Here is a 25,446-nt window from a genome sequence, read left to right as displayed (position 1 = left end):
GCATCACATAAGGGTGCTGGCTTCTAGTCTCTGTTGCTCCTCTTCCATGCCAACTCTCTGCTGTGGCCCTGGAAAGCAGTGGAGGATGGCCCAAGTGCTTGGGTGCCTGCACCTGTGTCGGAGACCAGGAAGAAGTACCTGGCTCCTGACTTCAGATCTGTGTAGCTCTGTTCACGGCAGACATTTGGGGGGTGAACCAATGGAAGGAAGACCTTTCTCTCTGTATCTCTCACTGTCTCATTCTATCTGTCAAATAAATAAATAAATAAAAAGAATCATTAAAAAAACACAAATGCATGAAATACTGAAATCCATGCGGGACATGAAAGAAAATCTCTCTTATGAAAATGAAATCTTAAGGAGGAATCAAAATGGAATGAGGAATTCAATAGAACAAATAAAAAACACAGTTGAGAACCTTAAAAACAGAATCAGTGTGGCAGAAGAGAGAATATCGGACTTAGAAGACAGAGCACAGGAAAGCATACAGTCAAACCAAAGAAAAGAAGAGGAAATTAGAAATCTAAAAAATATGGTTGGGAATCTACAGGATACTATTAAAAAACCCAACATTCAGGTTTTAGACGTTCTGAAGGCATGGAGAGAGAGAAAGGAGTAGAAGGCCTTTTTAGAGAGATACAAGCAGAAAAATTCCCGTCTTTGGAGAAATAAAAAGACATCCAAGTACAGGGAGCACACAGAACTCCCATTAAACATGACCAGAAGAGATCCTCGCCATGACACATTGTAATCAAACTCACCACAATGAAACATAAAGAAAAGATTCTAAAATGTACAAGAGAGAAATTACTCTCAGAGGATCTCCAATGAGACTCACAGCAGACTTCTCATCAATCCCTACAGGACAGGAGGGAATGGTGAGACATAGCCCAAGTACTAAGAGAAAAAAACTGCCAGAATATTATATCCTGCAAAGCTCTCATTTGTGAATGAAGGTGAAATAAAGACCTTTCATAGCAAACAGAAATTGAAAGAATTTGTCACCACTCATCCAGCCCTGCAAAAGATGCTTAAAGATGTGTTACACACAGAAACATGGTCATCACATGAAAGAAGGTAAAGGAAGAAAATCTCTCAGTAAAAGATCACAAGTTCAAAGCATATATTAGAAATACATTTGGAAAAGTGGCAGGGAAAAGTCACTACTTATCAATAGTCGCATTGGATATAAATGGCCTCAACTCTCCAGTTAAAAGACACAGACTGGATGAATGGATTAAGGAACAAAACCCATCTATTTGCCTACAAGAAATACATCTTTCCTAGAAAAGTGCATGCAGACTGAAAGTCAAAGGGTGGAAAAAGATATTCCACGCCAACAGAAACCAAAAAAGAGCTGGTATGGCCATATTAATATCAGAAAAAATAAATTGTAACACTAACACTGTTAAGAGAGACAAAGAAGGGCACTATATAATGATTAAAGGATCAATTCAACAGGAAGATGTAACTATTATAAACCTGTATGGACATAATAATAGGGCACCGGTTATTTAAAAGATATGCTAAGGACCTTAAAGGGAGACTTAGACTCCAATACAATATCATTGGGGGACTTCAATACTCCACTTTCAGCTAAGGACAGATCAACTAAACAGAAAATCAGCAAGGAAACAGCAGATTTAATTGACACTATAGCCTAAATGGATCTAACAGATATCTACACTTGAAGAATACACATTCTTCTCAGCAGTACATGGAACCTACTCTAGGATTGACTAGGCCATAAAGCAAGTCTCAGCTAATTCCAAAGAATCGAAATCATACCATGCAGTTTTCTTAGAGGACAATGGAATGAAGCTGGAACTTAGCAACTCAGGAATCCTTAGAGCATATGCAAACACATGGAGACCGAACAATATGCTCCTGAATGAAGAACAGGTCACAGAAGAAATCAAAAGAGAAATCAAAAACTTTCTGGAAGCAAATGAAGATAACAACACAACATATCAAAACTTACGGGATACAGCAAAAGCAGTGTTAAGAGGAAAGTTTATAGCAATAGGTGCCTATATCAAAAAACTGGAAAGGCACCAAATAAATGAGCTATCAATGCATCTCAAGGATCTAGAAAAGCTGCAGCAAACCAGACGCAAAACTAGTGGGAGAAGAGAAATAATTACAATTACAGAAGAAATCAACAGAATTGAGTATGAAAAAAAATTACAAAAGATCAGCCAAATGAAGAGTGAGTTTTTTTAAAAAATAAACAGTTGACACTCCATGGACACAACTAATTAAAAAAAAGGAGAGAGAAGTACCAAATAAATAAAATCAAATATGAAAAAGGGACTGTAACAACAAACACCAGAAATTACTACAAAGAGTTGTATGCCAGCAAACAGGGAAATCTATCAGATATGTTAGATTACTGGACAAATACAACATACCTAAATTGAACTATGAAGACAACCTAAACAGACCCACAATTGAGACAGAAATTGAATCAGTAATAAAGGCCATCCTGGCCTGCGCCGCAGCTCATTTGGCTAGTCCTCTGCCTGCAGCGCCTGCACCCCAGGTTCTAGTCCAGGTTGGGGCACCGGATTCTGTCCCAGTTGCTTCTCTTCCAGTCCAGCTCTCCTCTAGCCCTGGAAGGCAGTGGAGCACAGCCCAAGTGCATGGGCCATGTACCCATATGGGAGATGAAGAGGAAGCACCAGGCTCCTGTCTTCGATCAAGCAGTGAGCTAGCCGCAGTGACCAGCCGTAGCTGCCATTTCAGGGGTGAACCAATGGAAAGAAGACCTTTCTTTCTGTCTCTCTCTCTCTCACTGTCTAACACTGCCTGCTAAAAAAAAATAATTTTAAAGGTACCTCTCAACAAAGAAAAGCCCAGGACCAGAGGCTTCAATGCTGAATTCTGCCAGACATTTAAAGGAGAACTAATTCCAATTCTTCTCTAACTATTCAGAACAACTGAAAGAGAGGGAATCCTCCAAAATGCTTTTTATGAGCATCACCTTAACCTAAACTTGAAAAGGATGCAGCAGAGAAGGATAATTACAGACCAATTTCCCTGATGAACATAGACGCAAAATCCTCAATAAAATTCTGACCAATACAATGCAACAACACATCAGAAAGATCATCCACCCAGACCAAGTGGGATTTATCCCTGGTATGCAGGGATGGTTCAATGTTTGCAAATCAATCAATGTGATACACCACATTAACAGACTGCAGAAGAAAAACAATATGATTATTTCAATAGATGCAGAGAAAGCATCTGAGAAAATTCAACACCCTTTCATGATGAAAACTCTAAGCAAACTGGGTATAGAAGGAACAATCCTCAATGCAATCAATGCAATTTATGAAAAAATCATGGCCAGCATACTATTGAATGGGGAAAAGTTGGAAGCTTTCCACTGAGATCTGGTACCAGACAGGGATGCCCACTCTCACCACTGCTATTCAATATAGTTCTGGAAGTTTTAGCCAGCGCCATTAGGCAAGAAAAAGAAATTAAAGGGATACAAGTTGGAAAGGAAGAATTCAAACTATGCTTCTTTACCGATGATATGATCCTTTAGGGGATCCAAAGTACGCTGAAGCAAGACCCCTACCTTACACCTTACACAAAAATACACTCAACATGGATTAAAGAGCTAATTCTACGATCCGATACCATCAAATTATTAGAGAACATTGAGAAACCCTACAAGATAAAGGCACAGGAAAAGACTTCTTGGAAAAGACCCCAGAGGCACAGGCTGTCAAAGCCAGAATTAACAACTGGGATTACATCAAATTGAGAAGTTTCTGTACCGCAAAAGAAATAGTCAGCAATGTGAAAAGGCAATGGACAGAGTGGGAAAAAATATGTGCAAACTATGCAACTGATAAAGGATTAATAACAGAATCTAAAAAGAGATCAAGAAACTCCACAACAAAAAAAAACTAACAATCCACTTAAGAGATTGGACCAGGACCTAAATAGACATTTCTTTTTTTATATAAATTTATTTATTTTTTATTTGAGAGTGAGAGTTACACAGAGAGAGGAGAGGCAGAGAGAGAGAGAGGAATTCCTTCCGATTGTTTACTCCCAAATTGGCTGGAAGAGGCAACAGCCAGAACTGCGCTAGACATTTTTCAAAAGAGGAAATCCAAATGTCCAACAGACACATAAAAAATATTCAGGATCACTAGCAATCAGGGAAATGCAAATCAAAACCACAAGTTCACCTCACCCCAGTTAGAATGGCTTAAATATAGAAATCAAGAAACAACAGGTGCTGGCGAGGATGTGGGGAAAAAGGGACACTAACCCACTGTTGGTGGGAATGCAAACTGGTAAAGCCACTATGTGAGTCAGTTTGGAGATTTCTCAGAAACCTGAATATAGCCCTTCCACATGATCCAGCCATCCCACTCCTTGGAATTTACCCAAAGGAAATTAAATTGGCAAATAAAAGAGCTGTCTTCACCTCAATGTTTATTGTAACTCAATTCACAATAGCTAAGACCTGGAATCAACCTAAATGCCCATCAACAGAAGACTAGATAAAGAAATTATGGGATATGTGCTCTACAGAATACTAAAGAGCACTAAAAAAATGAAATCCAGTCATTTGCAACAAGATGGTGGAATTTGGAAAACATCATGCTGAGTGAATTAAGCCAGTCCCAAAGGGACATATATCATAGGTTCTCCCTGATCTGTGACAACTAACTGAGCACCTAAAAGGAAACCTGTAGAAGGGAAATGGACACTATGAGAAACAATGACTTGATCAGCCCTTGTCCTAACTGTCGAGGAACAACTTAATACTCTATCCCTTTTAGTATGTTTTTCTAATTAATATTATTGGTTGAACTCTTTGATTAACACATAATTATTCTTAGGTGTTTAAATTTAACTGAAAAGTGGCCCCTGTTAAATATAAGAGTGGGACTGAGAGAGGGACGACCAGTACAGTTCGGCACATGCTCTCTCAGACTTACTCCTAATGGTAGAGCTAGAAACATGCCAGGGGATTCCAACTCAATCCCATCAAGCTGGCATGTACCAATGCCATCTCACTAGTCAAAGTAATCAGTTTAAGTTCATAATTGATCATAATGATAGGATTAAGTGTCAAAGGATCACATAAACAAGACCAGTGTCTGCGAATACTGATAGAATTAAAAAGGAGAAAACGATCCAACATGGGAAGCAGGCTACACAGCAGAATCATAGAATGAAAGGTGTCCTAAACAGCATTCTGGCCTCAGAATCAGCCCTTAAGGCATTTGGATCTGGCTAAGAAACCCATCAGAGTTTCTCAGGCATGGAAAGGCAAGACACTCTGGCAAAAAAAAAAAAAAAAAAAAAAAAAAAAAAAAAAAAAAAACAACAACAACCACCCTAAATGAAAGATCTCTGTGAGTGAGATCCCACTTGCCACTTATGTGGAAGACTTGGACTGTGTTGATATAGCCAGAGGAAGACCATGGTGTGAGTCTGGCCTGGATTGTGGTCTGGATTATCTGGCTTCATTGCGGATAAGAGTGCTCTATCTCAAACAATATTTAAATAAATAAAAATTTTACAAAATAAGATTCAGGTATAAATATATATTGAAACTTACCCTCTTGTCTTCAATTTCCAATTCAAGACCTGATTTTCGGAGATTTTGCTCAAATTCTTTTCTTCTTTCCTTTAGCAAAACAAACAGAATTATGCAGAATACTTTTATTCTTATTTGTTCAATGAGAGACTTGGTACACGATGGCCAAACTTCTAAGTGTTCTGTGTCCCACCCCAGTTATTTTAAAAAGGCCTCCGTGTATTACGTCAAACTTAATGTCATGTACTGTTTTCCATCTGTACAATAATTCCCAATAATCATAAAAATCCAATATATCCTATAATCTCTGGGAAATATGCAGCAGAACTTTTAATGGAAGACATATAAAAACTTTACTGAATAAAATACTGCTTTTTAAATAAAAGCTTTACAATAAGACAAATATATCATGCTGTTATTTGGGATGACTCAGTATTACAAAGTTCAATACTCTGCAAATAAATTATATATTTAATTCAACTTTAAGCCAAAATGTCAATATGACTTTTTAATCTTGAAGGATAGAATGGCTTCACACAGAGAAAAATCAAATTAAACTATAGGTCATTAGTTCACATAATCAAATTATGTAGACTTAAAAACAATTCACTGATCATCAATATTTTTGCTTGAACTGTGAGTAAAGTATAACAAAATACACACTAAAATTTTAAAATACTTAATTACAGTATCTTCAAACACTAATCTTCAAATAGGCATGTCTTGAGTATGTATAATATGTTTTTTAAAAAGCTAGGAGAGAGGATTTTGAATGTTTTCACCAAAATGAGGGTAGATATTGAACACTGTACAATATAGGCCTGTATCAGGGCCTGCGCTGTGACACAGCAGGTTAAAGCCCTGGCCTGCAGCAATGGCATCCCATGTGGGTGCCGGTTCTTGTCCCAGCTGCTCCTCTTCTGATCCAGCTCTCTGCTATGGCCTGGGAAAGAAATAGAAGCTACCCAAGTCCAAATGACATAAAGAGAAGATTCTAAAATGTGCATGAGAGAAATGCCAGATTACTTTCAGGGGATCTCCAATTAGACTCACAGCAGACTTCTCATCAGAAACCCTACAGGCTAGGAGAGAGTGGTAAGATATAGTCCAAGATTAACAGAAAAAAAAAACTGTCATCCCAGAATATTATACCCTGCAAAGCTCTCATTTATGAATGAATGTGAAATAAAGAATTTCCATAACAAATAGAAATTGAGGGGACAGCTCTGTGGTGTAGCAGCCGCCTGCAGTGCTGGCATCCCGGACATTGGTTCGAGACCCAGTTGCTCCACTTCTGATCCAGCTCTCTGCTATGCCTGGGAAAGCAGCAGAAGATGGCCCAAGTGCTTGGGCCCCTGCACCCACATGGGAGACCTGGAAGAAGCTCCTGGCTCCTGGCCTCGGATCATCACAGTTCCGCCTGTTGTGGCCAATTGGAAATGAACAAGCTGATGGTAGACCTCTCTCTGTCTCTCCTATCTCTGTGTTACTCTGGTTTTCAAATAAATCAATAAATCTTTTAAAACAAAAAATGAAATGGAAAGAATTTGTCATCACCCATCTAGCCCTACAAAAGATGCTTACTGATGTGCTGCACACAGAAACATGGTCATCACTACAAAAGAAGGTAAAGGAATAAAATCTCTCAGTAAAAGATCAAAGGAAGTTCAAAGTAAAAATTAGGAATATTTTTGGAAAAATAGCAGGGCAAAGTCATTACTTATCAATACTCCCCTTGATTGTAAATGGCCTCAACTCCATAGTCAAAAGACTAGACTTGCCAGCACCGCAATTCACTAGGCTAATCCTCCGCCTGCGGCGCCAGCACACCGGGTTCTAGTCCCAGTCGGGGTGCTGGATCTGTCCCTGTTGCTCCTCTTCCAGTTCAGCTCTCTGCTGTGGCCCGGGAGTACAGTGGAGGATGGCCCAAGGGCTTGGGTCCCTGCACCCACATGGAAGACCAGGAGGAGCACCTGGCTCCTGGCTTCAAATCGGCACAACGTGCAGCCATAGCGGCCATTTGGGGGTGAACCAAAGGAAAAGGAAGACCTTTCTCTCTGTCTCTCTCTCTCACTGTCTAACTCTGTCTTTCAAATAATAATAATAATAATAAAATTTTAAAAAAGACCAGACTGGCTGACTGGATTAAAAAATAAAACCCATGTATGTTCTGCCTATAAGAAACATATCTCACCAACAAAGATATATGCAGACTGAAAGTGAAAGGATGAAAGAAGATATTCCTTGCCAAAAGAAACCAAAAAAGAGCTGGTATAGCCATCTTAATATCAGAAAAATATTAACTTTAACAGAAAAACTGCTAAAAGAGTCAAAGAAGGGTACTATATAATGTTTAAGGGATCAAATCAACAGGGAGATGTAACTATTATAAACGTGTATGCACCTAATTACAGGGAACCTGGCCAATTAAAAGAAATATTAAGAGATTTAAAGGGAGACTTATACTCAAATACAATAGTATTGGAGGACTGCAAAGCTCCACTTTCAGCAATGGACAGATCAACCAGATGGAAAATCAACAAGAACACAGCAGAATTAATCTAACTATAGACCAAATGGAACTAACAGATAACTACAGAACTTTTCACCCTACAATTCCAGAATACACATTCTTCTCAGCAGTGCATGGATCTTTCTCTAGGATTGACCATATACTAGGCCATAAGCAAGTTTCAGCAAATTCAAAAACTGAATCATACCATGAATCTTATTGGACCACAATGGAATGAGGTTGGAAATCAGGAAGTCAGGAATTTCTAGAGCATATGCAAATGCATGGAGACTGAAAAACATGCTCCTGAATGAGAAGTGGGTCATAGAAGACATAAAAAAAAATAAAAAAATTTCTGGAAACGAATGCAGATGACAACAAAACATATCAAAACTTCCATGATACAGCAAAAGCAGTGAAAAGAAGAATGTTTATAGCAATAGGTGTCAACAGCAAGAAATTGGAGGTCAGTGCTGTTGCTCAGTCAGTTAAAGTCATGGCCTGAAGCGCCAACATCCCATATGGATGCCAGTTCAAGACCCAACTGCTCATCTTCTGATACAACTCTCTGCTATGGCCTGGAAAAGCAGTGGAGGATGGCCCAAATACTTGGGCCCCTGTACCCACATGGGAGACCTGGAAGAAGCTCCTGGCTCCTGGTTTTGGATCAGTGCAGCTCTGGCAGTTGCTGCCATCTGAGGATTGAACCAGCGGATAGAAGACCTCTCTCCTGTCTCTACCTCTCTGAAACTTTTCAATTAAATAATATAAATCTTTAAAAAAATTGCAAAAGCACCAAATAAATGAGCTATTGATGCATCTCAAGGATCTAGAAAAACAAGAATAAACCAAGGCCAAAACTACTAGGAGAAAAGAAATAATTAAAATTAGAGAAGAAATCAACAAAATTGAATCCAAAAAAAAAACATAACAAAAGATCAGCAAAAGGAAGAGCTGGTTTTTTGAAAAATAAACAAAAGTGACACACCAGTGGCCTAATTAACCAAAAAGACGACAGAGAAGAACAAAATCAGTAAAATTAGAGATTAAAAAGGAAATGTAACAATAGACACCAAAGAAATAAAAAGAATCATCAAAAATTATTACAAAGAGCTATATGCCAAGAAGAAATAGATTCATGGACACATACAATCTACCTAAATTGAGCCATAAAGACATAGAAAACCTAAATAGACCCATAACACAGGCAAACAAAGAAAAGCCCAGGACTGGATGGCTTCAATGCTGAATTCTACCAGACATTTAAGAAGAACAAATTCCAATTCCTCTCAAGTTATTCAGAACAACTGAAAGAGAGGGAATCCTCCCAAATTCTTTCTACAAAGCCAACATCACCTTCATTCATAAACCTGAAAAAGACGCAACCGAGAAAGAGAATTACAAACCAATTTCCCTGATAAACGTAGACACAAAAATCCTCAACAAAATTCTAGCCAATCAAATCCAACAACACATGAAAAGATCACCCACCCAGACCAAATGGGATTTATCCCTGGTATGCGGGGATGATTCAACATTCGCAAATCAATCAATGTGATACACCACATTAACAAACTGCTGAAAAAGAAAAACCCCACATGATTATCTCAACAGATGCAGAGTAAGCATTTGACAAAATACAATTTCCTTTCATGATGAAAACTCTAAGCAAATTGGGTATAGAAATAACATTCCTCAATACAATCAAAGCAATTTATGAAAAACCTGTGGGGAGCAATCCGGACTGGACTAAGTTACTGGAATTAAGACTTATTCTATGCATCTGCTCTCCCACAATATGGCGCTGGGAGAGAAGTAAACAGCTTCTGCACAGCTGCCTCCAGTTCAATCAATAAACTGTAGGACTTGCTCCTGATTGGAGAGCAGCGTACTCGGCGTGTGGGCAGCCGAGTTAGGATTGGCGGAGGAGGACTATAAAGGAGGAGAGAGACGGCATGCACCAGGAACATCTATGAGGAACATCTAAGGGGAACATCTGAGGGAACACCTGTGCAGCCCCCCGAGAAAGCCGGCCGGCGGTGTGCCGCTCCCCTGCGGAAGTGGGGAATGTGGCCAGGGGGAACTGCCCTTCCACGGAGGTGGAAGGGATAGTAGCCAACCCGGGAAGAACCAGCAGCAAACCCGGGGAGGGCCGAGCAGACGAAAGAACAGCGCAGGGTCCTGTGTCGTTCCTCCATGAAGAGGGGGAGTGACAAAACCCACAGCCAACATTCTATTAAATGGGGAAACGTTGGAAGCATTCCCAGTGAGATCTGGTACCAGACAGGGATGGCAACTCTCACTACTGCTATTCAATATAGTACTAGAAGTTTTTTGCCAGATCCATTAGGCAAGAAAATGAAATCAAAGGGATGCAAATTGGGAAGAAGGAAGTCAAACTATCCCTCTTTGCATAAGACATGATTCTTTATATAGAGGATACAAAAACTCCACTAAGAGGCTATTGGAACTCATAGAAGAGTTTAGTAAAGTAGCAAGATATAAAATCAGTATACAAAAATCAACAGCCTTTGTATACACAGACAATGCCACAGCTGAGAATGAACTTCAAGATTAATCACATTCACAATAGTTACAAAAACCATCAAATACTTTGGAATAAACTTACCCAATGAAGTTAAAGATCTCTACAATGAGAATTACAAAACCTTAAAGAAATAGAAGAAGACACAAAAAGAAAAATGGAAAATTCTTCCATGTTCATGGATTGGAGGAATGAATATCATCAAAATGTCCAATCTCCCAAAAGCAAGGTACAGATTCAATGTGATATCAATCAAAACACCAAAGACATTCTTCTCAGATTTAGAAAAAATGGTGCTGAAATTCATATGGAGACACAGGAGACCTCGAATAGCTAAAGCAATTTTACACAACAAATCAAAGCCGGAAGCATCACAATACCAGATTTTAAGACATACTACAGGGCAGTTATAATCAAAACAGCCTGGGACTTGTACAAAAACAGATGGATAAACCAATGGAACAGAGCAGAAATCAATCCAAACATCTACAGCCAACTTATAATATTTGATCAAGGAGCTAAAACCAATTCCTGGAATAAGGACAGTCTATTCTACAAATGGTGCTGGGAAAACTAGATTCCCACATGCAGAAGAATGAAGCAAGACCCCTACCTTACACCTTACACAAATATTCACTCAACATGGATTAAAGATCTAAGCCTACGTCCTAACACCATCAAATTATTAGAGAACATTGGAGAATTCCTGCAAGATATTGGCACAAAGACTTCTTGGAAAAGACCCGAGAGGCACAGGCAGCCAAAGCCAAAATTAACAACTAGGATTACATCAAATTGAGAAGTTTCTGAAAGGCAAAAGGAACAGTCAGGAAAGTGAAGAGGCAAACGACAGAATGGGAGAAATTATTCACAAACTATGCAACTGATAAAGGATTAATATTCAGAATCTAAAAAGAGATCAAAAACTCCACAACAACAAAACAAACAACCCACTTAAGAGAAGGGCCAAGGACTTAGACAGACATTTTTCTTTTTTTTTTTAAGAATTATTTATTTATTCAAAAGTCAGGGATATACAGAGAGAAGAGAGGCAGAGAGGCAGATAGAGAGTGATCTTCCATCCAATGGTTTACTCTCCAGATGGCCGCAATGCCCAGAGCGGCACTGATCTGAAGCCAGGAGCCAGCAGCTTCTTTCGGGTCTCCCACATGGGTGCAGGGGCCCAAGGACTTGGGCCATCTTCTACTGCTATCCTAGGCCACAGCAGAGAGCTGCATTGGAAGAGGAGCAGCCGGGACTAGAACACGCACCCATATGGGATGCCAGCACTTCAGGCCGGGGTGTTTACCTGCTCTGCCACAGTGCCGGCCCCATTAAACAGACATTTTTCAAAGAGGAAATCCAAATGGCCAACAGACACATGCAAAAATGTTCAGGATCACTAACCATCAGGGAAATGCAAATCAAAACCACAATGAGTTTTCACCTCACCCCAGCTAGAATGGCTTTCACACAGAAATCAACAAACAACAAATGCTGGTGAGGATGTAGGGAAAAAGGTACCCTAATCCACTGTTGGTGGGAATGAAAACTGGTAAAGCTAGCATGGAAGACAATTTGGAGGTATGTCAGAAATCTGAATATAGTCCTACCATAGGACCCAGCCATCCCACCCTTTGTAATTTTCCCAAAGGAAATAAAATCGGCAAATAAAAGAGCTATCTGCAGCTCCATGTTTATTGCAGCTCAATTCACGATAGCTAAAACATGGAATCAACCTAAATGCCAGTCAACAGAAGACTGGATAAAGAAATTATGGGATATGTACTAATGGAATACTACATAGTGGTAAAAAAAAAAAATGAAATCCGGACATTGGCAACAAAATTGATGAATCTGAAAAAATCATACTTAGTGAAATAAACCAGTCCCAAACAGACAAATATCATATGTTCCCCCTGATCTGTGACAACTAGTAGAGCACCTAAAAGGAAACATCTAGGAGTGAAATTTACACTATGAGGAACAAATATTTGAATAGCCCTTGTCTTGAGTTTAGAGGATCAGTTTATTATTTTAGTTTTTTTACTCTTTTCTTTTTCTACTTAATATCATTGGTTGAACACTTTACTTAACACAGAATTACTCATAAGTCTTTAAATCCAATTGAAAATTGATCACAGTAAAAAATAAGAGCCCAAATAAGAGAGGGAGGAGATGTACAGTTCGGCAGACGTTCCCTCGGACTTACCCCTAAGGGTAAAGCTAAAAATTTTGCCATGGGACTCCTAATTCCATTAAAGTGGGTGCTAATGCCATCTTACTAGTTAAAGCGATCATTTTAAGCGTGTAACATATATATAGGAATAAGTGTCAAAAAAATCACATAAATAAGACCAAGTGTCTGCTAATAACAACAGGTGGAATTAAAAAGGAGAGAACGATGCAACATGGGAAGCAGGCCACACAGCAGACTCAGAGAATGACAAACACCCTAAACATCACTCTGGCCTCAGAATCAGCCCTTAAGGCATTCAGATCTGGCTAAAAAGCCCATGAAAGCATTTCAGGCATGGAAAGCCAATACACTCTGGCAAAGAATGATCTACATGAAGGATCTCTATGAGTGAGATCCCAGTGGAAAGAAGGGTCCATCAAAGAAGAGGTACCTTTCTCCAAAGGGAGGATAGAACTTCCATTTGATTATGGCCCTGTCTAAATACTGATGGAGTTTGTGGACTCAAGAGGCTTCCATAGCCTTGGCGGCTCATAAGAGCATCAGGTGATCACTGACATCATGAATAAGAGTTTCAATTGTTAAATCAACAAGAGTCACCGTGCACTTGCTCCCCATGTAGGACCTCTGTCCTTAATGAGCTGTTCTATGATAATTAACAGTAAAACTTGTCTTCAAACAGTATTTATACTTTGTGTGTCTGTGTCTGTTGAAATCTTTACTTAGTAAAGAGTTGGTCTTCTGTATAAAAAGATAATTAAACATGAATCTTAATGAAGAATGGAATGGGAGATGGAGCAGAAGGTGGGATGGGAGTGGAAGTGTGAGGGTGGGTATGGGGAAGAATTCCTAAAGCTGTACCTATGAAATTAATATTTATTAAATAAAAGCTTTCTAAAAAATAAATAAAAGTGAACAAAGAATATCAGCTTTGAAAGTGTCAATTGCCATAATGAAAATAAAATAGGATCATAATTACAATATAATACAAAGTCCACTGCAGATTGGATAAATTCATCCTACAATTTCAAAATAGTATTTTCACTGAAAAGATTTTTATTATTTTCAAAAACTCCCGCAATTTGGTGGCCACACTTAATATCTAATGTGAGCTGTCTAAAATACCTCAGCTTCTTGGAGGAGAAGTAAAAGGACTTTGTCTCTAAAACATCCAGTAAATTTAATTGGCATCACACATTCATTACTCGGCTGCCTATTTTGTAGTCTTTTCACTCAGTTTCAGCTTTCAATAACACTTCGGAAGTCTCTGACTTTTTACAACGTAATTCAATGTGAATATCCACATCAAAATATAGAATATACTTCTTTTTGTTATTCTTGTGTTTCTCACATAGGCACTTACCGCTTTTATTTCTGCATCTTCCCTTAAGTCATCAGCATAGGAAAGTACAAAATCAATTTGCCTAATCCCATCTCGGAAGAAGATAGAATCTTTGCTTTGCTCATTTTTTTTGAAACTGTAGGAGACATAAATGGCACAATTTTAAATTCTATTTTTATTCTCAAGTGGCAAAAAACATGGAAATGATTACCTAATATTTGTTTTCTTAAAGATTTATTTCATTTCTTTAAAAAGCAGACTGACAGAGAGAGTGAGCAAGAGGGAGAGAGACACAGAGAGAAAAAGATCTTCTCTCTACTGCTTTACTCCCTAAATGGTTGCAACAGCCCAGGCTGGGTCAGGTCAAATCCAAGAGCCTGGAACTCCATTTAGATTTTCCACGTGGGTGGTAGAGATCCAAGTATTTGGACCACCTTCTTGCTGCCTTTCCAGGATCTTTAGCAAGAAGCTGGATCAGAAGTGAAACAGCCAGGATTCATTGCTCCAATAGGGAATTACAGCATTGTGAACAGTGGCTTAAACTGCTGTTCCACAATGCAGGCTCGATTATCTAAAATTTGGTCACCAATAAAACAAAATAAACATGCAGTTAAAGATTAGAAAGCTGGGAGCCTGCTAGTTGGTCTTATAGCAAGTAAATACTCATGCAAATTAATCTTTAACACTGATTTCTCATGTGAAACAAAATCAATCCTGTGTTTAAATCTATACAAATTCGCTTGCTTTAATAACTAAACTTAAAACTTTAAATTTCATATGCTGTGTTGCCTGTTAATTATTTCTCTTTCAAAATAGCAAAAACACTAGAGAACTCCTAAAAGAATTTTATGTGTGGCTGATTTGGCTTTTCACAGTTAATATAAAATATGTAATACTTAATATTATTATATTATATTATATTATATATATTATATAATATAATATATATAATATATTATAATATATTATAATATAATTATATGTTATATAATTATATAATATTAATTATATATTAATTATATTAATTAATTGATTAATATTAATTATATAATTAATAATATATTATAATAAGATATATAATTATTATATAATATAATTATATTATATAATAAAATATATTTATAAAAATTATATGATATAATAAAATATTATATAATAATATAATAATATAATAATATTTTATTATATTATATATTGTATAATATATATTATATTATAATATAATATATTATATATATTATATATAATAGCCTAAGTGTGGCACATAGAATTACAGAAATAGATGATTTATTGGATGTCAATGAGGCACCTTTCCAATTGCTTTAGCTAACCCATGAATAGGAAGTTCGATGATTTTAATCTTCACAACTGGTATTTCTTTTCTTCTTCTTCTTCTTCTTCTTTTTTTTTTTTTTGACAGGCAGAGTGGACAGTGAGAGAGACAGAGAGAAAGGTCTTCCTTTTCCGTTGGTTCACTCCCCAACGGCCACTGCGGCTGGCATGCTGCAGCGGGCACACTGCACTGATCCAAAGCCAGGAGCCAGGTGCTCCTCCTGGTCTCCTATGTGGGTGCAGGGCCCAAGGACTTAGGCCATCCTCTAATGCACTCCTGGGCCACAGCAGAGAGCTGGACTGGAAGAGGAGCAACCAGGCACAACTGGTATTTCTAATAGTTTATGTCTGTAAGTATTGTTTTATAGTATTCTATACCATTTTTCACCTAAGTCAGGCCAGATGGATCTCCCATAAAAGACAGCGGATGTAAGTCAGTCAGGTATGAATAAGTTAGGAAGCTCATGTTCAATTTGTGGTCATGTTCAATTTGTGGTATTTTATATCTATGTAACAGCTATTATTACATATAAGTTTGATTGAAAATCACTTTGGAAAAGAAAAGGAAACAAAGCAAAACCAACAAAACCATTCATTCTTGTAAGTCATCATAGTATTAGCTTATCTTATGAAATTCATCAATTTGTGGAAGCCAATTAGAACAAATGGTTCTAATTTGACTATATTTACTCAAAATACAAAATCAGAAGGAAAAAGCAATAGTTCTCTTGCCCTATGTCTGTAGCAGCCATATTTGTGTGCATGTATGTAAGAATTTTGACATCTACCATATTTATAAGTGATCATATTATACAAACAAGCTCAACTGTGATCCAGAAGGGTGGTACTATTGATTGAAGATGTGCAAAGGGGACAAAATTTACACTCCATTTTTGACAAAGACTCAACAAAATACCTAAGAGAATAGGGATTCTAATTCTTTTCCTGAGTGTACAATAATAATGAGTATATTTATTTTGTTCCTTAGAACCAGGATGACTTAGGATGACCCAAACTTCTATCATTATGTGGTATTTTAAGTTTAAGCTGTGAATTTTTTTCTTAATATAAAGAAAAAGAAACATCAGTAACCTTGTAAATCACCATGAGGTACATGTCTTAAGACAGTTAAAAACCAGTTAACTGGGGCAGAAAGATCTTAATTCTGTTATATATAACTGAATGTTATTAAAACACATTGTGCTTTTTTTGGGCTCCAAACATGCCATTTATATCTTTAGATCATATTTTATAGTATGAGTATTTGTGCTCATATTTAACTTGTGCTTAGAAATGCCTATTTATAAAGGAACAAACATCTGAGTGGCTTCTCTGAATGATGTAGTTATTCTTAGATACATAAATCTATATTCCTGGTGGCTTGATAAACCTCTGAAGCTATATAGATTGTGCATGTGTGCGTGTGTGTGTGTGTGTGTGTATGTACATTTTTAGAAAGACGGTATAGATTCCATCAGATCTAAAAAAGATTAAGAATCATTATTCTGAAACTTCAATTCCCTGGGAACTAGGTATCAGTGAGAAAGTCCCAACAAATCAACAGTACTCCTTGGAAGAAAAATGACCCATGCTATTGCTGCAGCCATCCAGAGCAAAAGCAGCATCATTCAGCGCTGGTTTTTACCATAAGATGGTGCCACAGGAACAAATTGTACCATTTTGCAGGCTGTGAAGCAACCGATAGAGAGTTAGGATTTCCTACCCAGAATTAAAGATTCCAAGAAACATATACACAAACTTTAGTATGATCACTCTATAATTGTTTATCTGTGTGTGTGATATTCAATCCTGGAGGGGAGAGAGGTAGCAAGGAGGAAAGAGGGGGAAAAAATTGAAAGAAACCAATAGCCAATGGGCAAGAGACTTCAAATTCCCAGAACTCCTTTTTGAACATTTTATTTATTTTAACTTTATTTAAAAGGGAGGGAGAGAGATGGGGAGGGGGGGGAGGAGGAGGGAGAAGGAGAGGGAGAATATGAATCTTCCATCTGCTAGTTCACTCCCCATATGCTTGCAACAGCCAGGGATGGGCCAGACAAAAGCTATAAGCCTGGAACTCAATCAAGGTCTCCCACATGAGTAGCAGGGACCCAAGTACTTGAGTCATCATCTGCTGCCTCCTAGGTTGCACATTACCAGGAAGCTAGAGGAGCTGTGACTTGAACCAAGCACTCCATCATAAGATGTGAGCAACCCAAGCAGCATCCTAACTGCTGTGTCATATGCCCTCTCCTCCCTAAATCCTTTAAAGGATAGCTTTAAATAATAAATATTTGTGGAACTTAATTAAGAAGGAAAGAGAAAAAATGATAATGAAGAAAAACATTGGAATAATAAAAATACAGAGTAAAATGGATACGCTGTTATGTATACCTTGATAGTTGATTGATCAGGCAAAGAAAACAGAATTACTATAATTATACTGAGATGATGCAGATATTACATATGCAAAAGTTTATGTATATATGTATAGAAAGCTTACACAGAGTTTATTTTAAAAATATCTCATGACTTCCTAATATACTAGAAGAGAAAATATCATTTAATTTTTTAAATCATGAATTGTCTCCAATCTTCGATTACCATAATCATTATTTAAAATACCAAGGCAATTACCAAAAAATATCTTGGGTAATCAATGATATTTGGGAGGCATGCGTTTGTTGTGGAAGTTAAGATGTTGTTTGGACACCAGCATCTCATTTTGAAGAGTCTGGATTCAGGTCCTGGCCCTGCTTTCATTCTAGCTTCCTTCTAATGTGCACTCTAGGAGGTAGATGGTTATGGCTCAAGTACCCGGGTGCCTTCAATCCATATGAAAAACCTGTTAGGAATCTGGAAAACATTATGCTGAGTGAAATAAGCCAGTCCCAAAGGGACAAATATCATATGTTCTCCCTGATCGGTGACAACTAACCAAGCACCAAAAAGGAAACCTGTTAAAGTGAAATGAACACTATGAGAAACGGTGACTTGATCAGCCCTTGCCCTGACTGTTGATGAACAACTTAATACATTATCCCTCTTAGTATTTGCTTGTTTGTTTGTTCTACTTAATACTTTTGGTTGAATTCTGTAATCAATACACAGTTATTCTTAAGTGTTGAGACTAAACTGAAAAGTGATCCCTGTTAAATATAAGAGTGGGAATAAGAGAGGGAGAAGATGTATAATTTGGGACATGCTCAATCTAACTTGCCCCAAACAGTAGAGTTAGAAAGGTACCAGGGGATTCCAATTCAATCCCATCAAGGTGGCATGTACCAATGCCATCTCAGATCAGCCAGATCTGACTAGTGAGATGGCATTGGTACATGCCACCTTGATGGGATTGAATTGGAGTCCCCTGGCACATTTCTAACTCTACTGTTTGGGGCAAGTCAGCTTGAGCATGTCCCAAATTGTACATCTTCTCCCTTTCTTATTCCCAAACTTATATTTAACAAGGATCACTTTTCAGTTAAATTTAAAGACCTAAGAATAACTGTGTGTTAATTAAAGAGTTCAACCAATGGTATTAAGTAGAACAAAAAATACTAAAAGGGATAAAGTATTAAGTTGTTCATCAACATTCAGGACAAGGGCTGTTCAAGTCACTGTTTCTCATAGTGTCCATTTCAGTTCAACAGGTTTCCTTTTTGGTGCTTGGTAGGTTGTTATTAATCAGGGAGAACATATGGTATTTTTCCCTTTGTGGCTGGCTTATTTCACTCAGCATGATGTTTTCCAGATTCCTCCATTTTGTTGTAAATGACAGGATTTCTTTGTTTTTTTTTTTTTTTACTGCTATATAGTATTCTATAGAGTACATGTCCCATAATTTCAGTCAGGAAAGTGAAGAGGCAACCGACAGAATGGGAAAAAATATTTGCAAACTATGCAACAGATAAAGCCTTAATAACCAATCTACAAAGAGATCAAGAAGCTCCACAAAAACAAAATGAACAACCCACTTAAGGGATGGGTCAAGGACCTCAGTAGACATTTTTCAAAAGAGGAAATCCAAATGGCCAACAGACACATGAAAAAATGTTCAAGATCACTAGTCATCAGGGAAATGCAAATCAAAACCACAATGAGGTTTCACCTCACCTGGGTTAGAATGGCTCACATACAGAAATCTACCAACAAATGATGCTGGCAAGATGTGGGGAAAAAGGGACACTAACCCTCTGTTGGTGGGAATGCAAACTGGTAAAGCCACTAGTGAAGTCAGTCTGGAGATTCTTCAGAAACCTGAATATAACCCTACCATACAACCCAGCCATCCCACTCCTTGGAATTTACCCAAAGGAAATCAAATCGGCAAACAAAAAAGCTGTATGCACCTAAATGTTTATTGCAGCTCAATTCACAATAGCTAAGACCTGGAATCAACCCAAATGACCATCAACAGTAGACTGGTTAAAGAAACTATTTCTTTGTGTTCTTAAGGAGGATGAAGACATAATTTTGAACACATGCCAATTTTTGTACTACTGTATTAAATAGGGCAGGTGAAGCTCTACTATGGGGAGCATTGAAATTTCAAAAATAAAAACTTTAGGTTCTCTATGCAGAAATACAAAAAGATGAATATCTTCTATGGTATTAAATTGATACCAAAACTGTTGGTTAGAATCGTGGGAAACTGCAGTCTCTAAATACATGCTCCAAATCCCATTTCATATGTATGTGATGCTATCTACTGTGGCCCCCTGAATGAACTCCACTAGCTCACCTAAATATATCAGCAAGCAAATGAAGTTAATAAATATCTTGCTCACTCAGTTCTGAAGTAGAGACCTCTAAAAATTTACCATACTGCTACACTCACCAATAAGAAAACAAATGAATTCAGTACAGTTTTACTAAACATTGTCTTCAATTAGCCTAGAAAAGTTCAGTTGGTTTGTTTATTGATGGGTACAAGGAAGCCAGACATTAAATATATCAAAAGTAATCAGAAAGAGGGAGAGACAGAGAGAAAAAAAAATATTCCATCTTCTGGTTCATTTCCCAAATGTCTGCAACAGCTGGGACTGGGCCAAGACAAAGCCAGAAGCCTGGAATTCCATTTGGTTCTTCCACATGGATTGCAGGGGCCCAAGCACTTGATTCATTCCCAGCTGCCCTAACAGGCACATTAGCAGGCAGCTGAACAGAAAGTGGAACAGACTGAGCTTAAACCAGGACTGTGTTATGTATAATATGCTGACATCACAGGCAGTGACTTTACCCTCTGTGCCATCACACAGGCCTCCACACACACACACAAAATTTAACAAATTCAAAAAGATCAAAATCATATCTCATGTTGTATTTTTACCACAACAGTATGAAACTAGAAGTCAATAGCAAAAGGAATTTTGAGAAATTCACTAATAACTAGAAATTAAACAAGATGCTCCTGAGTAATCAATGGGTCAAAAAATAAAATGGTAATTTAAAAAATAAAATGTCTTGAATAAATGACAATGTAAAGACAACATATCAAAACTCACGGGATACAGCCAATGTAGGTCCATGAGGAAAATTCATAACAATATATACCTACATTAAAAAGGAAAAAAGATCCTCAATTAATAGTCTAACACATGCTTCAAGAAGCAAACACATCCAAAATTAACCAAAGATTAGCAAAAGGATGGAAAAATATAGATCAGAAAAAAAAATAAATGAAATTGAGAACAGAAAAAACACATGAAGTAAATAAAATCAAGAGTTACTGCTCTGAAAAAGTAACCCAACATAGCCCTTAATAGATTAAGAAAAAGAGAGAAGAATCCAATCAAATCAGAATTGAAAGTAAAAACTTTACAACAGATGCCTTAGAAATAAAAATCATAAGGGGCTATTATGAACAAGTTTAAGCCAACACATTGGATAGCCTAGCAGGAGTGGTAAACATCCTGCCCATGGGCCTAATGAGAGACGTAAAATCATTTGGTCTGGCCCTGCCAAGGCAGCCTCAGGTGGAACTCAAAATTCAAAAAATCTACAGGTGCCTAATTTTTAAGTTGAAAATTTTGTATGGTCTGTGAATGACATCATATATATCCAAATGGCCCTTGGCAGGGAAAAGGTTTCCTATGCTTGGTAGAGGAAAAGGATAAGTTCCTATATAATCTAATAAAATTGAATCATGAAATAGAAAGCTCTAACAGATCATTAACAAAGAGATTGAAGAAGAAATAATTTAAAACTTCCAAAAAAGAAATGTCCAGAACTAGATGGCTTCACAACTGAATCTTGCATAAGTTGTTTTTTTTTTTTTTTTTTTTTTTTTTTTTTTTTGGACAGGCAGAGTGGACAGAGAGAGAGAGAAACAGAGGGAAAGGTCTTCCTTTGCCGTTGGTTCACCCTCCAATGGCCGCCACGGCCAGCGCGCTGCGGCCGGCACACCGCGCTGATCCAATGGCAGGAGCCAGGTGCTCATCCTGGTCTCCCATGGGGTGCAGGGCCCAAGCACTTGGGTCATCCCCCACTGCACTCCCTGGCCACAGCACAGAGCTGGCCTGGAAGAGGGGCAACCGGGAAAGAATCTGGCGCCCCGACCGGGACTAGAACCCGGTGTGCCAGCGCCGCAAGGCAGAGGATTAGCCTAGTGAGCTACAGCACCGGCGCATAAGGTTCTTAAAATAGTACTTTTTTTTTTTTTTAAGGTCAGAGAGAAAGAGAGGGAGACACAAAGAGAGAGATCTTCTATCCACTGATTCACTCTCTGAATGGCTGCAATGACCAGGGCTGGGCCAGTTTCATCCCACTCTCCCACACAGGTAGCACCTGAGCCTTCTTCCACTGCTTTTCCAAGGCCATTAGCAGAGAGCTGGATCAAAAGTGGAACAGGCTTTACACTATGCCACAATATCAGACCCTAAAATAGTATACTTAAAAAAGTAATATTGTAGAGTGACTAAAGAGTAAGCTTTATAATTAGACTATCTGTATTCAGAATCCCAATGCCAAAGTCTAATCTGCAGAATAATAAGCCAGTTTATATAGTTCTACTTTATAAACTTCACATAACCTTTTTATTCAACTATATAAAACTAATTGAAATATATATATATATTATTTTTTCAAAGGATCTTCTGTGGTTTCATGAATGCTAAAAAGGGCTAAATTCCAGAGTAGTAGCCTCTTATTTACAATGAATGTAAGTCATCATTGAACATTGTACAGTCTTTTGTGGAAATCTAGAAAATACATGTGAATTAAAACTATATGACACAGTGGTGGGGGGCTGCTGTGGCATAGCGGGTAAGGCCACCGCCTACAGTGCCAGCATCCCATTTGTGCCCTGGGTCAAGTTCTGGATGCTCCACTTCCAATCCAGCTCTCTGCTAAGACAGTGGAAGATGGCCCAAGTCCTTGGGTCTCTGCACCTGCGTGGGAGACCTGGAAGAAGCTCCTGGCTCCTAGTTTCACATCCGCACAGCTCCAGCTGTAGCAGCCAACTAGGGAATAAACAGGTGGATGGAAGAACTCTCTCTCTCTCTGCCTCCCCTTCCCTCTCTGTGTAACTTTGACCTTCAAATAAATAAATAAATCTTTAATATACATATATGACACAATAAATTTAGTAAATTTATGGTAACGATCACTAGAAAATAAGCAAGAATTAATTTTTAAAAAAATTATTTATTTATTTGAGAGCCAGAGTGAAAACAGAAGGGGAGAAACAGAGATGTCTTCCATCTGCTGGCTCACTCCCCAAATGGCCACAATGGCAAGGGCTGGGCCAGGCTGAAGCCAGAAGCCAGGAACTTCCCCCAGTTCTCCCTTGTGGGTGCAGGAGTCAAGCACTTGGGCCATCTTCCACTGATTTCCCAGGTACCTTAGCAGGGAGCTGGCTTGGAAGTGGACCAGTCGGGACTCGAAGGATCACCCATATGGTATGCTAGCACCGCAGGTGGAGGCTCAACCTACTATAACACAGTCTCAGCCCTCAAAACTAATTTTATAAAGCCAACACAGTTGAGAATTTGAGAATTTCTTATGTATTGTTTAATCTTATTTCATGGAAGCTGTGGTACAGAGAAGTTAACTTGCTCAAGTTTGTATTTAACTAGTACTACAAAGGCACACAAAGCCTTACATAAAATTTAGTCATGAAGCTCTTGCATCCTTCATTACTTCCTCACCTTTATCCCCAAAGATATCGATTAGTATTTGAGCTAAGGCCCAAGGGTCCGCATTTTTAAGAAAGTCTTCATATAATTATTATTCTCTATACTACACTGTAAAAACCACTATACCATGAGCCAACGCTATGGCACAGAGGGTAAGGCTGCCACCTGAGGCTCTGGCATCCCATATGGGTGCTGGTTCAAGTCATGGCTGCTCCACTTTCAATCCGTCTCCCTGCTGGTGTGCCTGGGAAAGCAGCAGAAGATGCTCAAATGCTTAGGCCCCTGCACCAATGTGGGGGGCCCAGATGAAGCCCCAGGCTCCTGGTTTGGCCTGGCCAGCCCTGGCTGTTGCAGCCATATGGAGAGTGAACCAGCAGATAGAAGATCTCTCTCTCTACAATTCTAACATACAAATAAAATGAGTATATCTTTTTAAAAAAGTTAGTACACCATATGATCTTCATCTTCTGATTCTTATATTCTATTTTTCTCAATATTCTGGTCACTATACATTTAAAGGTATCCTAGAACTTGTAGGAATCTTATGTAAACCAGTTTATGGAGCCAGCTTATCCAGCCAACTAGCACACTGCCAACCTGGGGCACTGTTTATATCTAATTGGACACTCTCAACTCAACATAAGGATTTTACATCTGTAACAGCCACTTGCATAATTTTGGACCTATAGTAGATGCTGCTGCTTGAGTGTGTCTCAAGGCAGGAAACTGCCATGAAATTAGAGGAAAGGCTACAGTTTCTGATCTTCATCAAAATAGGCAATGGGGGGGCATAAGCTGCCCCTAAAGGAATGTGGCAGCCTAGACAGCAGGGGGCTGAATGGATGTTAATTGCAGGAGCATTTGAATGGACCTGTCTTTGAAGATTTACACCACAGTTCTGTTCCCAGTCATGGATCACCAGACTGGATTCCTTTCCCACCTAAAGTTGTACATCAACTGTGCCTATGTGCCAGCTAGCTTGTAGACTTGCTGATACCCTCTAATAGAAAGTGCTGGCCAAAGCAATCCAGGGCACACTCTTCAGGTGAAGATGTCCATGATCTGTCTCACTCATTTATGAAACCCCACACTAGAGCCTTCTAGAAAAATAATTTTATTGAAATATCATTAGAGGGGTTGGCACTGCGTTGCAGTGGGTTAAAGCCCTGGCATGCAGGGCAGGCATCCCACATGGGTGCCCATTCGAGTCTTGGCTGCTCCACTTCTGATCCAGCTCTGTGCTATGGCCTGGAAAAGCAGAAGATGGCCCACGTCCTTGGGTCCCTGTACCTGTGTGGGAGACCCAGAAGAAGCTCCTGGCTACTGGCTTTGGATTAGCTCAGCTCTGGCTATTGGGGCCATTTGGGGAGTGAACCATCAGACGGAAGACCTCTCTCTCTCTCTCTCTCTGTATGGCTCTATCTCTATTTGTAACTCTGTCTTTCAAATAAATAAAAATAAACCTTTTAAAAAAAAGAAATATCATTAGAAAAGTTATGCTCTGTATAAAAGCAATATAACTTGTAGTATATTTTAAAAGTTCATATAAATTAAACAAAGCCTTTGGTTAAAAATATTCTATATTTTTACAAGTTATAATGTTACCACTTGTTATCTCTGGGGATTGGTTCCATAACCAGGCAAGGATACCCAAACATATGGATATCCTTATATAAAATTGTTATTTTTGCATATAACTTATATCTTCTCATGTACTTTAGATCATCTCTAGATTACTTATAATATCTAATACAATATAAATAGTCATTATACTGCATTATTTAGGGAATAATATCAAGAAAAACATC

General features: G+C 38.3%; 1 protein-coding gene across 1 annotated transcript in view; it reads right to left on the bottom strand.

The window, feature by feature from the left end:
* LOC149127819 (uncharacterized) overlaps positions 1-25,446 on the bottom strand; it is a 67,575-nt gene that overhangs the window by 20,459 nt on the left and 21,670 nt on the right. The window contains exon 4 of the mRNA XM_089327012.1: positions 5,597-5,665. Within this exon, the coding sequence (XP_089183138.1) occupies positions 5,597-5,665 (69 nt within the window). The remainder of the gene's footprint in view (positions 1-5,596; positions 5,666-25,446) is intronic.

This window comes from Oryctolagus cuniculus, chromosome 2 (genome assembly GCF_051225735.1).
Source record: "Oryctolagus cuniculus isolate XC-2025 breed Fujian yellow rabbit chromosome 2, ASM5122573v1, whole genome shotgun sequence".
In the NCBI taxonomy this organism is placed as follows: domain Eukaryota; kingdom Metazoa; phylum Chordata; class Mammalia; order Lagomorpha; family Leporidae; genus Oryctolagus; species Oryctolagus cuniculus.
This window is presented reverse-complemented; position numbering and strand designations above follow the sequence as displayed.